Here is a 16,417-nt window from a genome sequence, read left to right as displayed (position 1 = left end):
GCCCCAGGACAGCTCAGAAAACGAAACGCGAACCCGTGGGGATGAGAGACCGCTCAGCTCGCTGGCATGGGGGCACCTTCACTTGACTGTAATCACAGGGCCTGGATCAGCCTAATTTTTCCAGACCCCCTGACTGGAGGGACTGAGCTTTAGAGTGTTCTAGAACCTGGTCAGGAGCGGTCCCCTGTGTCTGGTGCATTTCCCTGCAGGAGGAGTCCTGGGAAACAAAGAAGCCAACAAAGCCCTTGCACAGACCTGGTCTGGGACATGGGCTTGACCCTGGCACTGCTTTGGGGGGTGGTCAGGAGGTCATGTTTCTGCCACTGCAGTGAGGCTTCGATACCCTTTTCCTTACTGTCTTTCAGAATACAAGTCAATTGAGGATTGTGAGGAGCTGGTGATCAATACTACGGCCACAATCAACAACTTATCTTACTACCAAGTGAAGAATTCCATAATTCAAGACAAAAAGCTATATATTGCTGAATGTAAGGTTCAGCATTGGGTTCGGGTAGATGAATGTGTAAGATTTTGACTTTATTAACTACTGGTGCCATTCATCTCTCTGGTTTCTTGTACAAATATCAAAGAGCCTGACTTGATTCTAAGAAATCAGAATATGGGGAAAAGTTAGGGTCTTCGTTCTTGCTAAAGTCCCTTATAGTGTGTATTTTAATATCCTTCAAAAATGTTGAGTTATTGGTATTTAGTATGATGCTGGTGTCTAATGGCCTTTTAAAGGTTAAACTCACTGATTTTTTTCCCCCCTCCGGTCCCCAAACCCAGTGCTCATAAAACTTCTTGTGAGTAATAACATGGATGGAATCCTAGAGGCCGTGCGTGTTTTTGGAAATCTCTCCCAGGACCGTGACATCTGCAACTTCATTGTGCAGAAAAATGGTGAGTTAATGATACTTAATGTTCATAAACATGTTCTTCTTGCCAATAAACAGCTAAGCAGCTTTAGAGCTTGGGTCATGACAATGTGATACTTGTTTCTGCTCCGGGGACGGGTAGTGCTTTACATTCTGTTCCATCCATGCTTCAGGCTCTCAGCTCAGTATGCCAGGAGAGCTCTGGGCGGTGTTCTCAGCGTCCTTTCCCTCGTGCCTGGTCTTCAGAGTTCTGAGATGGGGTGTGTGTATGTGTCTTTGAGGGAAACAAGTAACTATAGTCATCGTTACTGTCCCTGAGAATGGACTCAGGAGACATCTTTCCCCATGCACTAGAATGTCCATAACAGTACTGCTCATGATAAGGAAAAATAGAAAAAGCCTAAGTGTAAATACGTAATGACATATTCATGCAACCAAAAGTTCTATCTTGGGGCTCCCGGGTGACTCAGTTGGTTAAGCGTCCAACTCCATCTCAGCTCAGGTCTTGATCTCAGGGTCGAGAGTTCAAGCCCCACACTGGGCTCCACAGTGGGCGTGGAGTCTACTTAAAAAAAAAGTTTTACATCAATTAAAAGAAATGAACTAGAGGTTCATGGATCAACATGAATCAGCCTCAAACATGTAATACAGGAGCAAAAAAGCTATTGATAGGAAGGGACATAAGGAATAATGCCATTAAATAGGTTTTAGAAAATACACAACAATCATGAGTATTGTTTATGTAATGTACTTACCTAGTAATGGTATAAGGCACAAATGGCATCTGGAAATAATAAGGTGGAAGTCACCTTTGGAGGGGAAAGAATGCTCAAAGGTATCAAATGGGACCTGTAACGTTTTATTTCTTAAACTGGGTGGCAGGTACCCAAGATAACCACCCTCTATATGTCTCAAATATTTCATGTAAGAATAACTAAAAATTCCTAATTATTCATGATGGCAAATTTAGATAATCCAGATATTAGGAGAAAAAAAAAAAGCAGCCGCAGTAAACTGCCACTCATCATCTCACTTCCCAGTGTACATTCTTTAGACTCTTTTCCCTTCCTCCTTTTTTTTTTTTTTTTTTAAAAAAGAATATTTATTTATTTGAGAAAGGGTAAGAGAGAGAGAGCATGAGTCAGGGGAGGGCAGAGAGAGAGAGAGAAAGAGAGAAGCAGACTCCCCACTGAGCGGGGAGCCTGATGCAGGGCTTGATCCCTGGACCACAGCTTGCTTGCCCCCCCATCTCTCTCCCCAGGATCATGACTTGAGCTTTGCAAAGCCCAGGACCCCCGGGATCATGACCTGAGCCGAAGACAGACATTTAACCAATTGAGCCACCCAGGCACCCCCCTTTTTAGACTCTTAAACACAACGTATATGTGTCTGACCCATCAATTGGGCCAAAGCCAGAGCAGGATGGCCACCTGTCAGGTGTGGGGAGAACAGGAGGAGATAGAGCACACACTTTACCCAAACCTCCTCCAACCCCTGGCCCGGCCCTTGTTGGGGGCATTAAGAAAACAGGACAGAGGGGATCCCTGGGTGGCTCAGCAGTTTAGCGCCTGCCTTCGGCCCAGGGTGTGACCCTGGAGACCTGGGATCGAGTCCCACATCAGGCTCCCTGCATGGAGCCTGCTTCTCCCTCTGCCTGTGTCTCTGTTTCTCTCTCTTCGTATCTCTCATGAATGAATAAATAAAATCTTAGAAAAAGAAAACAGGACAGAGTTCCATTTCCCAGGAATAACGCAAAGTGGTTCCCAAAGGTGGGGGGCCTGTCGTGACCTGAGCTGCCCTCTACCCTGGAAGTCCTGCCTTGCTGCAGGCCAGCTGCCAGCCACCTTAGCAAGTCTTCTCTCACAAACCCTGGAAGGCTTCAGAGAAGATCTCAATGGGACTTTACTCTCCTCCCTTGGGGTTGTGGATTTAAAGAAAATAGCTGGAGAAGGGACCATTGGGAAGAATCAGATGTTAGAGATGAATGTCACCTGTGTGGTTGAACCCAAGATTTTTTTTTCCCTTTTCTACCAGAAGGGACTGTATCACGGCCCTGGAGAGGGAGCTGCTACCTGGGTCAGATACAGCACTATTTGGGGACAAGGACCTGGGGGATGGGAGCAGGTTCTAGACGCAGTGGATGTTGGCCAACCCACAGCTGGGCATGGCTAAAGCCTAAGGAAGAATGGATTAAGTCCCCTAGCAGAGTTTCCAGTTTCGAGAGCCACTCCCCATCGCCCCCTTTGCCATTTGTAAAACAGGGTACAGCTCGGAACCCTGAGTTTAATTGGTCGGCATTTGTTTTCTACCCTCCCAGTACACAAGTTCATGATTGCGCTGCTGGATGCTAAGCATCAGGATATTTGCTTTTCTGCCTGTGGCGTTCTCCTAAATCTCACTGTGGATAAAGACAAGCGTGTCATCCTAAAAGAAGGAGGTGGCATTAAAAAGTAAGTGTCAAGGTGTGGAGCCCTGACTCTCTCATAGTTTCCCGGGGGCCTTGGGCCCCTGGGGACATTCTTCCAGGGTGGAAGTATTTCAACGTTTGGAACCACCAAACTATAGCTAAAGAGGGAATTTAGTTTCCACGGGACTCTTAAAATAACTCAGGAGTGGGTGATTGCTACTTTGTAGATGTGACATTTTTAAAGCTAATCACCGAATTCCACATAATACATACCACACGATACAGAAGGATAATCATCATTATGCTAAAAATATAAATATCAAGGAGATTCTGGTCTAATAACGTCTCAATTTGACATTTTTTAAAACTCAGGTTGGTGGATTGTTTACGACATTTTGGTCCTACCGATTGGCAGCTGGCCTGCTTGGTCTGCAAGACTTTATGGAACTTCAGTGAAAATATCACCAATGCTTCATCATGTTTTGGAGATGAAGACACCAACACCCTATTAGTCCTGCTGCCATCATTTTTAGGTAAGACTCCTGTAAGTCTGAGAGTTTTATCAGAGCAAGAGAAATTATTTTGCTCCTATGACCTGCATGAATAAAGATCGGTATGTGTTTGAATAGCTGTGTAAATTTGGAAATATCTGGAAGAGGCTGCATGTTATTTACAGTGGGGACACAAGGAATTTTAACTCCCTGGATACTGTCATGATTTCTGTGGCTTTTTTTTTTTTTTTGCATTTTTTTTATAGACTGCCTAAATACAAGATTTCAGCATAAATTATTGCTGTTTAAAAATATAGATGTTGTAATTGAGAAAATATGGCTAAAAGCTACTCTGAATTAAGTGATGCTTTTAATGGATCTATACATTTTATTTATTTTTAAAGACTTATTTTTAGAGAGAGAGAGAGAGTGCACACTGGAGATAAGAAGGGGGGGAAAGGAAGAGAAAATCTTAAGCAGACTACCCTCTGAGCATGGAGGCCCACGCGGGGCTTGATTTCATGACCCTGAGACCATGGCCTGAGCTGAAATCTAGAGTCCAAAGCTTAACCGACTGAGTCATCCAGGCGCCTCTGGATCTATACATTTTAATTAGCAGCTATATTAATTATAATGTGGAGCATCTGTGAAAGTATTTTGACATTATAGTGGGGTTCAGGCCCTTGAAAGGTAGGAAACCACTGATACAAACCAAAGGAAAGATCGTTTCTTGAGGTTTTTTTTTAGGAGAATGTTTTTAATCCTGGGTTAGGTCTAAAAACAATGATTTCAGTAAGTAAATGAATCTTTTCAATAATCCTTTCCCAAATGGAGGCAATGTCCCTGCCATTGCCCAGCCACTGTGTGGGATCAGCAAGGCCACGTGGAAATGCTCAGTATGACTCAGAAGCCATGGATTCAAATCCTGGTGTTCTCGTATGGGGTGATTCGACAAGAGAATTTCAGGATCTGTCTTTTCATCTGTACAATGGGCACATAGTAATCCTCGCCTTGCTTTAGAGAGTAGTGAGGATCAAATAGGCCTCTGAGCCCATCATGAAAAGACCAGAGGGCCATAGCCAGACAGCTCTGGGTTTAAGACCTTGTGTTTTATCATTTCTAAGTTTTTAATGTTTGGCTTAACTTCCCTAAATTTATATTTTCTCCTCTCTAAGCTAGGGACAATTGATGGCCACTTTGCAAAGTTAGTAGAATGAGAAAGGAGGAGACATGTACAGAGACTCTGCTAGAATGTGGGACACACAGCAAGTCCCCAAAACACGGCTGTGAAAGTGCTTTGTAAATTCTAAGTGTTGTAACAACGTTATTAAACAGGAACTCAGAGCCAGAAGTTATCTAAGACTCAGGATTGCTAAGTTGATGTGAAATTTGCTTTTCCCAGGTAAAAGTAATATTGTGTGTAGGAGTAAGAAAAGACGAACATGACTTTAAAGCCTTGAGGTTCACAGCCTGCTCTGTGAACGCCAGGCTCTCTCAGGTCGCCAGGAGCAGGAGTCCGAGCTCAACTTACCTAATTCAGCTCTCAGGTGTGGTGGACCATTGGCATCAGGTGTAGAACTTAATTAAAAACACACACGCACTTGTCCTGACCCCATCCCCAGAAACTCTGATTTAGGAACTCTGGGGGGGAGTGCAATTATCTGCCTTGTTTTCAAAGCTCCGCAGGTGAGTTTGCTATGCAGAAGGCTCGAGAATGCCTCCCCTGGTCCGGGAAGGGCTTTGAGGTTAAGGGTGCACAAATGAGAAGGAAGCCGGGTAGTAAGCCCATTGCCTGCTGGAGAGGCACTCAGGGCCTGGGAGGTCGTTCCGGATGAAACCAGTCCCCTGAGAGACCCCCCCAGTAGCGGGCCATCATCGGCTGCACCTGCAGCTCTGCTCTCGGCTCTTCTGCAAAAGGTCCCTGTAGGCTCCTGCTTGCTGGGCCCGGGCTTCAGCTACCTCAAGGCTGCTGCTCGCTGCCCTCAGCCTGTGTCTCCTCCACTTTCTGTTCCCCATCTGGAGAAGAGGTGTGATTGGTCCGTGCATTACCCCCCAGGGCTGTAGGGTGTTCAGAGCAGCCTCCCCACAGGCTATCTGAGGCTTCCATTGGCGCTTAGGTCTAGGACAGTCAACCATAAATAACATAATGGTGGGGCCATGTTTCCCAGGGGTCCCTTTGAAGTGGGTGTGGGCACAGGCCAGCTCCACAGCAGTTGCGGGACCTGCAGGCACCTCACTCTAGTAGCCCTAGTGCCTGCCCCGCCCCCCCTTCCTTAGAACCAGAGCAGCCTTCTTGTGCTTCCCTAACCTCTGGGCCTTGGCACTTGCCATACCCCTTATCTGTCTGTCTGACAGCCCCGTCTTGCTTACCTGTCCAAGCCCGTGTTCTAGTCCTTGGAATCCCACACTTCTCGAATAGTCCCCACGAACTGGGGAATTTCTCCTGTGTTACTGTTTTGTAACTCTCATCTCGTTTCCCCACTCCAGTTGAGCCACTTGAGGGAAGGGATGTTGCCTCCCGTGAAGCAGGTCCTCGGTAGATGCCTGTGGACGGGCTCACTGTCTAAATCCCACCCCAACCGGTGGAAGGGGACGGTGGTGTGGAGACCAAACTGAACCCCGCCGATCAGAGAGCCAAGTAGCCCACACGGTGTGTCAAGGCTTTCTCCCGTGATCACTAGGCCCTCCTTACAAAGCCTAAGGACTGAGCCCTCTCCTGGTTTCTCCCTCCAGGCCCTAAGCCTCAGTCGGACCCTTAAATCTGACAGGGTTGTGGCTGTGTCTGACCAGTAGGGCAGCAGCAAGTCATATGGACATGTGCCGGAGAATGTGCTTGAATTTCGCTTCTTTCACGAAGATAGCTAAAAAGCAGGCCATTTTGAAAACAGGATGAGCTGTTAAGTCACAAGTCCCCCTACTGCAGTGTGAGCACTGTTTCTAGAAATAAGGTCAAGGCAGTCGATATAGAAATATAAGTTATTTGACTTTTTCCTTGATGGGTGGCTGAGGTGGGGGGAGAAAAAGGAGAAACGAATGGTCCTCAACACGTTTGGGCGTTGGGATGTTGACATTCTTTTTGGAAAGTGGCTTAAAAAGTGTGTTGCCTAGAACGTTCTGATGGATTGCAGTCACTTCTTATAAACTCATTAGCAGTGTGTTTATCTTGAAGTTCTGGAGTGGTGTACTCTGGCACACGAGCCTACCCCGCGCTGCTCTCAGGGAGCTGGCGACTGGTGATCTGGGCACGCAGTGCATTATTGTGACTGTCAAGTACACAGGTTATTTTTTTGTTCATTTTAAGGTATGTGCAATTTAGCACCTAGATTACGAGACAACGGGTAGAGTGGGGCCCCGATGTTTACATTAGAGGATCGCATTAAAGGGGCTCCTGGCTCGCTCAGTCGGCAGAGCATCCAACTCTTGATCTCGAGGTTGTGAGTTCGAGTCCCCCATTGCGTGTAGAGAGTACTTAAAAAAAATTTTTTTTTCTAAAAAAAAAAAAATCGCATTAACAAGCCCACACCAAAGAATATGGACCATAAGGACTGTTCCTTTTAATAGGATAATAATTAAACCCTCAATAGCTGCCTGGTACTGAGCAGCAAGCTGCAAGATAGTGCAGTGAGTGGGAGAAGCTTTGATTGATGCCGTGGGATACTTAAACTATAATAGAGATCGTGATATAATGATCATTGAGAAGTTTATTGTTTTGAGTCCTTTACCCCTTCCGATACCTTTCCATACCTTGCCTTAAGTTCTAGAATCAGAAGTGTGCTGTGCACGAAGAAAGCCTAAAAGAGTGACTGGTTATCTAAATCCGTGCTCTTCACACTGTGTCCAGCATCTTTAAAAAACGAGGTAGCAAAGGAGGAAAATATCAGAATATATCACATGTATAGAGCTAACTATTGGGAAACCATTATTTTTTGTACCTAAGTTTGTAAATCACAATGCACAGTCATGACATATGTACTTTTTTAGAGTACACAGTCCAGAGTTTGAAAATCACAGATCTGAATTGTTCTTGAATTCACCTCTACCACTCTTTGCAGTCCAAGTTCCAAAATGCAATCCTGAGTGTGCCAGGGCGCTTTCTTAGGTATCTGCTGTGTTTACTTTCAAACTTCAGGCTGCTTTTCTTTTGTTATCTTTTCTAACCTGATTTACAGATTAATAGGGTCCAAGTGTGGATTAACTAATCAGAGGCCAAACCCCCAGAAAAGTAACATGGTCTTGACCTTCGTTGAAAATAAAGCCCCAAGACACCCAAGAAGGGATTTGCTAAACCTACTAAATCCAACCAAAGCCCTGGGCAGAGAAAGGAACTGCTGAGTGCCTGGGCAGCTGTCAGCCTTAAGCCTCTTGGGAAAGAAGGGCATAAAATAAGAGAATTCATTATCTCACAGAAGTTTGTACTCAGAAAACCTGACAAGACTGGGCAGGAAGGTGATGGAGAAATCTGAAAGTGCTGGGTCCCTCAGTCTCCTCTTGTCAGGAAGTAGCCCAATGGGAAGGGCTTTTAAGACCCCAAATGCCATCTGCATTCTCCTCTCCAGGCCCTGCTTAGCTCCTGGGTGGGGAGAGCCGGCTTTGGTTGCGGGCCTGCGTGGAGCGCCTGGCTGAAGTGTTTGTGTCTGTCCAGAACTTATCTCAGAGCTGCATAGCTGCCCTCTCGGTTGGAGGAGAGGCGGGGAAGGTACAACCTGGGATTCCAGGCTCCCTTATCTTACTCCGAGTGCTGACACTAACACCACTAGTGCCAAAGTACACAGGGGCTGTGAAAGTATTCAGGGTAGAAAATTTGATGTAAACAGTAATGAAGCATTTGGTAACAGGATTTTAATTGGCCCCGTGAAAAAAGCTTGCCAGTTATGTAAGCAGCAATATTTTGTGGTCATTTTGGGGCTTAGTGGTTACCACTTACACAGTTGGCCTCAGCCACAGACCCGGGAAGGGACAGAGCCGGTCTTCTGACTGACTGGCCAGTGCATTTTCCTAAAGTCCTTCACATGGAGTGTGAGGCCCAATATAAACAAGGAAAAACGCTGTGGCAGGTTGGCACGGAAACCTTCGTGGCCATTTAGCTACCTGTTTGGGTTGGATACTCTTAAGGTGTTTACAGAACTCAGGGTGCCCTTGGAGTAAGAAGCAAGTTAAGGTTGTAATTTTGCTCTTTAAGCATTTTTTTTTTTACCAGTGTTTTTTGCATTATACCTAGAGTCACTCGGGATCCTAATACTCCCTGGGACTCTCAGTCTCCTACTGTTATTGGCAATAATCACTGTTATTGGCAAGACATGCGGGATTGCCTTTTCCAAGCGGCTCATTGGGCTACTTTGAAGCCAGCAAAATTGATTTTCAGGTCAAGTTTACAGTGTCCAATTCAACTGTGTTACTTTCCCAAAAGATTTCCTGCCTCCTTTTATGTCTGTCAGTCACTAAAGCTCATTAGTTTTTCTAATGCACAGATAAGGAAGTCACTCTTAATATTTTGCTTTTTCTGAGAAATTGTGATCTGACTTATGGTTGTGGACTTACACATAAACACTTAGGGATGAGTTGAAATAAAAGCTCCGTTCAGTCTAGGATTTTATCTTTTGAGATTATTGTCCTTTTTATTAAGAGATTATACTTATTTTAAAATATTCATAAAGCACCAAAGAGAATAAAGAACTACTCCTATAAAAAAACAAAGCAAAACATTTTTAACCCCCAAATCGTATCTGTGTCGTACTGGAATTAGAGATGGGCCAGGATGAGTTTAATTTGTGCCAACAAAAATTAAACTTTATCCAGGAGGATCACATTTCCAAATAATTGCTGTAATTTTAATTTTTCCAATACAGATGAAGAACTAGCACTGGATGGCAGTTTTGACCAAGACCTAAAAAACTATCACAAACTCCAGTGGGAAACAGAATTCAAACCTGTGGCACAGCAGCTTCTAAACCGAATTCAGAGTCATCACACCTTCCTGGAACCCCTACCTATTCCTTCTTTCTAATACGATGCAGATTAACAACAGAAACAGGAAGTTGGGTCTCCTTCATTCTTAAAAAAGTGGTAAAAAACACGAACGCACGTTTTTCAGCATTGACAAGTATTGCAAGTTTTTCAGATCCTGATTTTAGTGTGTAGTCTAAGTATTTTAAAAGAAATAAGCAGTTTTTTCTCATTAGGTATTATGGAAAAATGAATATGAATGTTCTTTCTGCTACGAGAAATGTAAGATGACAATATATCCCTGGTTTTTCTAAGTAAATGACTTTTTCTTCTATTCTCCATTAAATGTTTCAGTTCTAATCTTAAAATCCTGATTTGACAATTCTGGAATTTTTAAGTATTTGTCAGTTCAGTAGTTATATGAAGTGTGCAATGAAGAACTTAGGTCTCTGTATATAGGAAGAACGGTGGTCAACACTGAGGGACGCATTGCTGCATGATCGTCTATACTAATTCTTACATCATCTAATAATAATTTTCTGGTTAGGTGCTAGTATTTTTCTGGCTCTCCTATTGAGAGCAAGAGTAAGCAGAGACATTTAGAGAAGACTACTTTGGGTGATCTACTCTTTATTAAATAAGTAAAATAGTTGGAAGAGGGAGTATTTTACCTCTTTCTTCTCATTTGTAATAAAATGACTAAACCAGACAGTCCTTCTAATTGTAACTTTCAGTCACTAGGGAGGTGATATAATGTCCTAGAAAGGGATGATCTCAGTTTGAATCCTCGCTATCTTCTGCTTCGGCCCTGGGCAAGCAACTGAATTTCTTCAGCTTCAACTGTAAAATGGGAATATCTTACTATAGATCAGTTAGAGAAAAACAACAACAACATTAAATGGGCACATTGCCTAGCACAGTGTCTGATGTGGTTAGTGGGTGTTCAGTAAATTATAACTTTATGACGGTAATTAGTTTCTGAGTTTGCCATTCTTTGCAGGGTAAAATTGACCTTTGAATGGATGATAAAAACCAAAGAAATTGAGATTTGCATTATTTTATATTAGCCAAACGAAGATTTGGAAATAAAAGTAGGTGTACTACTTTGCTTGAAGAAAAGCTGTTGTTAATGGCACATCAGCCTAGAAAATGCCAAGACTACTGGGAAGAGGGCAGGTACCCCAGACCGGATGGGCTGTCGAAGACCATTAGAAAATACCTAAATTTCCAGGAACAAATAGACTTTCCTAGGGCTCTTCTAGTCTGGAGCTTGTCTCTGGTGAGGGCTCAGCAAAATCCCTTAGGGACACACCTTATTGGGTAGTCTGATAGGCTAATCTCTCAAAACCATTTAAGGATGTAAGTCTTTTTAAACATTTAAAAAATGTTCTTATCCGTAGCAGGCTATGTATTCTACTTTCACTGAAATAGATTATTTCCCCCTCCTGAAACAGCCCCCTTAGTATTTATAACTAATATAATAACTCATGATAGACTACCACTCTACCTGTCCTCCTTCATGTAGACTGCTCACCGTTGGACTCATATGTAAGCTATTAGAGCCATCTGTCCCCCCTCCTTTTTTAAGATTTATTTTTTTTAAAGATTCTATTTATTTATTCATGAGAGACGCAGAGAGAGAGGCAGAGACACAGGCAGAGGGAGAAGCAGGTTCCTCATGGGGAGCCTGATGCGGGACTCGATCCCAGGATCACGCCTTGAGCCGAAAGCAGATGCTCCACCACTGAGCCACCCAGGTGCCCTAAGATTTTATTTTAAAAAAGATTTTATTTATTCATTCATGACAGAGAGAGAGAAGCAGGCAGAGACACAAGCAGAGGGAGAAGCAGGCTCCATGCAGGGAGCCTGATGTGGGACTCGATCCCAGGTCTCCAGGATCATGCCCTGGGCCGAAGGTGATGCTAAACCGCTGAGCCACCCGGGCTGCCCTAAGATTTTATTTTTTAAGTGATCTTTACATTGAACATGAGGCTCAAATTCCCAACCCCGAGATCAAGAGTCACATGTTCTATTGACTGATCCTGCTGTCGATTCTCTTGGGTATATACCCAGAAGTGGAATTATCGGATCATATAGTAGTTCTATTTTTAATTTGGGGGGAGGAATATTTATAGTTTTTTCCATTGAGGCTGCACTGTCTTACGTTACCACCAACAGTGCACAAAGGTTCCAATTTCTTCCCATCTTTGCCAACACCTGTTATTTATGTTTTTTATAGTAGCCACCATAAGGGTATAAAGGGACATCTCATTGTGGTTTTGATTTGCATTTCTCTAATAATTAGTGATGTTGAATAATATTTTCATATTTTTGACGACCATTTGTATATCATCCCTGGATTAATGTCCTTTCAAGTCCTTTTGCCCCGTTTTTAGTTGGTCTATTTGGGTTTTTTGTTGTTGAGTTGAAGTTCTTTATGTATTCTGGATACTAACCCTTTATCAGGTATATGATTTGCAAATATCTTCTCCCATTCCATAAGTTGCCTTTTCATTCTGTTGATTGTGCCCTTTGTTGCACAGGTTTTTTGTTTTTTTTTGTTTGTTTTTTGCTTTTTTTTTTTTTTTAAGTAATCTCTACGTCCAACATGGGGCTCAGATTCATGGTGCCGAGATCAAGAGTCACATGTTCTCCTGACTGAGCCAGCCAGGAACCCCACTGATGCATAGAAATTTTTAAGTTTGATGTAGTTCCATTTGTCTATTTTTTTATTTTTTGCCTCTGCTTTTGGTGTTCAATTAATCATTGACCAATCCAATGTCCTGAGGCTTTTCCCCTGTTTCTCCTAGAAATTTTACAGTTTTAGTTCTTACATGTAGGTCTTTGATCCATTTTCGTTACTTTTTGTGTATGGTGTAAGATAAAAATAGAACTACTATATGATCCGATAATTCCACTTCTGGGTATATACCCACTTCATTCTTTTTGGATGTGGATATCTAGTTTTCCCAGCATCCTTTGTTGAAGTGCAGTCACTTCCTCACTGAACATTCCTGGCACCTTTGTCTATTGTTTGGCTATATGCATGAGGGTTTATTTCTGGGCTTTCTGTTCTATATGTCTGTCCCTATGTCAGCACTGTACTATTTGAATTAGTGTAGCTTTGTAGTATGTTTGAAATCAGGCCATGTGAGCCTCTAACTTTTTTTTTAATGGAAGTATAGTTGAGGGATCCCTGGGTGGTGCAGCGGTTTGGCGCCTGCCTTTGGCCCAGGGCGCGATCCTGGAGACCCGGGATCAAATCCCACGTCGGGCTCCCGGTGCATGGAGCCTGCTTCTCCCTCTGCCTGTGTCTCTGCCTCTCTCTCTCTCTCTCTCTCTCTCTCTCTCTCTGTGACTATCATAAATAAAAAAAAATTTTAAAAAGGAAGTATAGTTGACCTACAATATTATATTAGTTTCAGGTGTACAGCATAAGGATTCAACAATTTACATTCTGAAATGCTCACTAAAGTGTGGCTACCATCTGTCACCAAAGTTATTATAACATTATTGACTATATTCCCGATGCTGTCCTTTTCATCCCCATGACTTCTTTATACCTGGAAATTTGCACCTCTAAATCTCCTTTTTAAAATGATTTATTTATTTGAGAGAGAGTGTGTGTGTGTGTGTGTGTGTGTGTGTGTGTGTGCGCGTGTGGGGGTGAGGGGCAGAAGGAGAGGGAGGGAAAGAGAATCTCAAGCAGACTGCTGAGCAAGGAGCCTGACATGGGGCTTGATCCCATGACCCTGAGATCATGACCTGAGCCAAAAACAGGAGTCAGACGCTTAGCCAACCAGGCTACCCTGGTGTCCCACCCCCCTTAATCCCTTTCACCTATCTTGCCTATTGCCCGTCCTCACCTCTAGTAATTAATTACCAGATTATTCTCTGTATTTATTAGTCTGCTTCTGTTTTTTGCTGGCTTAATCATTTGTTTTTCGGGTTCCATTTGTAAGTGAAATCATACAGTACTCGTCTTTCTGTGTCTAATTTATTTCACTTAGCATAATACCCTATAGGTCTATCCATGTTGTTGCAAATAGCAAGATTTCATTTTTTATTGCCACATAATATTCCATTGTGTATATATACCACAACTTTTTTATCCATTTGTCTATCAATGGAAGCTTAGGATGCTTCCAAAAACTTGGCTACTGTGAAAAATGCTGCAATAAACAGAGGTGCGTGTATCTTTTCAAATTAGTGTTTTCCTTTTCTTTGAGTAAATACCCAGTAGTAGAATTACTTGATTGTATGGTATTTCTATTTTTAATTTTTTAAGGAACCTGCATACTGCTTTCCATAGTGACTGCACCAATTTACGTTCCCATCAACAGTGCATGAGGGTTTCCTTTTCTCCCCATCTTTGCCAATACTTGTTAGCTCTTGTCCTTTTGATAAAAGCCATTCTGACAGGTGCGAGGTGTTCCTACACAGTAGTTTTGATTTGCATTTCCATGATTAGGGATCTTGAGCTTCTTTTCTTGTGTTTGTTGGCCATTTGTATGTCCATCCTTTGGAAAAATGTCTATTCAGATCCTCTGTCCATTTTAAATCAGATATTGTGGGGTGTTTGGTGTTAAGTTGTAGGAGTTCTTTATGTATTTTGGATATTAACTCCATATTGGATGTATCATTTGCAAGTATCTTCCCCAAACAGTAGGTTGCCTTTTCATTGTGTTCATGATTGCCTTCACTGTGCAAAAGCTTGTTAGTTTGATGTAGTCCAATAGTTTATTTTTGCTTTTGTTTCTCTTGCCTGAAGAGGCTGATCCAGAAAAATAGTACTAAGACTGATGGCCATGAGTTCACTGCCTACATTTTCTTTTAGGAATCTTATGGTTTCAGATCTTACATTCAGGTCTTTAATCCATTCTGAGTTTGTTTTTCTGTATGGTGTAAGAAAGTGATCCAGTTTCATTCTTTTGCATGTTACTGTCCAGTTTTCCCACCCAACACCATTTATTGGAGAGATTGTCATTTCCCCCATTGTATATTCTTGCCTCCTTTTCATAGATTGACCATATAAGTATGGATTTATTTCTGGGTTCTCTTTTCTTTCTTTTTTTTTTGAAAGAGAGGATTATTATTATTTTTTAGATTTATTTATTTGACAGAGAGAACACAAGCAGGGGGAGAGGGAGAAGCAGAAGCAGACTCCCCACTGAGCAGGGAGCCCAGTGCAGGGGATTGGGGATCATAATTTGAGCCAAAGGCAGACTTTTAACTGACTGAGCCACCCAGGTGTTCCATGGATTCTCTATTATTTTCTATTGATCTATGTGTCTGTTTTTGTGCCAGTGCCATACTGTTCTGATTGCTTTGTAGTATAGTTTGAATCTGAAGTTCTTCTTTAGCTTTGTTCTTCTCAAGATTGATTTGGCTATTTGGGATCTTTTGTGGTTCCACACAATTTTAAGATTATTTCTTCTAGGTGTGTGAAAATACTAATGGCATTTTGATAGAAACTGCTTTGAATCTGGAGATTACTTTGGGTGGTGTGTACATTTTAATAATATTTTTCCAGTCCATGAGCATGGCATATCTTTCCATTGTATATGTGTTGTCCTCAACTGTTTTTTCATCAACCTCATAGTCTTCAAAGTACATATTTTTTACCTATGTATTTTATTCTTTTTTGATGCATTTGTAAATAGGATTTTCTTAAATTTTCTTTCTGCTAGTTTATTAGTGTATAACAATGCAATAGATTTTTAATTTTGTATCTTGCAATATTACTGAACTCATTTGTTAGTTCTAATAGGTTTTTGGTGAAGTCTTTAGGGTTTTCTGTATATGGATCGTGTCTTCTGCAAATACGGATAGTTTTACTTTTTCCTTACCAGTTTGGGTGCCTTTTATATGTTGTCTGTTTGCTGTGGCTAGTGCTTCCAGTACTATATTGAAGGAAAGTGATGATAATGAGCATCCTTGTCTTATTCCTAATCTTAGAGGAAAAGGTTTCAGTTTTTCACCATTGAGTACATTAGCTGAGAGTTTGTCATAAATGACCTTTATTATATTGAGGTATGTACCCTGTATACCTTCTCTGTTGAGAGTTCTTTTTTTTTTAATTTTTATTTATTTATGATAGTCACACACAGAGAGAGAGAGAGAGAGAGGCAGAGACACAGGCAGAGGGAGAAACAGGCTCCATGCACTGGGAGCCCGACGTGGGATTCGATCTCGGGTCTCCAGGATCGCGCCCTGGGCCAAAGGCGGCGCCAAACCGCTGCGCCACCCAGGGATCCCCATCTGTTGAGAGTTCTTTATTTTTATTTATTTATTTTTTTTTAAATGTTTTTTTTTTTTTTTAATTTTTTTTATTATTTATTTATGTAGTCATACAGAGAGAGAGAGAGAGAGAGAGAGAGGCAGAGACACAGGCAGAGGGAGAAGCAGGCTCCATACACCGGGAGCCCGACGTGGGATTCGATCCCGGGTCTCCAGGATCGCGCCCTGGGCCAAAGGCAGGCGCCAAACCGCTGCGCCACCCAGGGATCCCCTGTTGAGAGTTCTTAATCATGAACAAATGTTGAATTTTTGTCAAATGTTTTTTATCCTTTATTTTCTTTTTTTTTTTTTTTTTTTATCCTTTATTTTCTTAATGTGACATATCATGTTGATTGATTTGTGGATATTGAATATTCTTGCATCCCTGAAATAAATTCCACTTGATGGTGATAAGTGATCCT

At 42.3% G+C, this 16,417-nt stretch overlaps 1 protein-coding gene across 1 annotated transcript in view; it reads left to right on the top strand.

Moving 5' to 3' along the window:
• Positions 1–10,002, top strand: part of ARMC2 (armadillo repeat containing 2) — a 105,121-nt gene extending 95,119 nt beyond the window's left edge. Inside the window, exons 14-18 of the mRNA XM_041760685.1 lie at positions 366–488; positions 787–900; positions 3,193–3,325; positions 3,655–3,815; positions 9,620–10,002. Of these exons, the coding sequence (XP_041616619.1) occupies positions 366–488; positions 787–900; positions 3,193–3,325; positions 3,655–3,815; positions 9,620–9,777 (689 nt within the window). The 3' untranslated portion in view covers positions 9,778–10,002. The remainder of the gene's footprint in view (positions 1–365; positions 489–786; positions 901–3,192; positions 3,326–3,654; positions 3,816–9,619) is intronic.
• The last annotated feature ends 6,415 nt before the right edge of the window (positions 10,003–16,417 follow it).

This window comes from Vulpes lagopus, chromosome 1, assembly GCF_018345385.1.
Source record: "Vulpes lagopus strain Blue_001 chromosome 1, ASM1834538v1, whole genome shotgun sequence".
In the NCBI taxonomy this organism is placed as follows: Eukaryota; Metazoa; Chordata; class Mammalia; order Carnivora; family Canidae; genus Vulpes; species Vulpes lagopus.
This window is presented reverse-complemented; position numbering and strand designations above follow the sequence as displayed.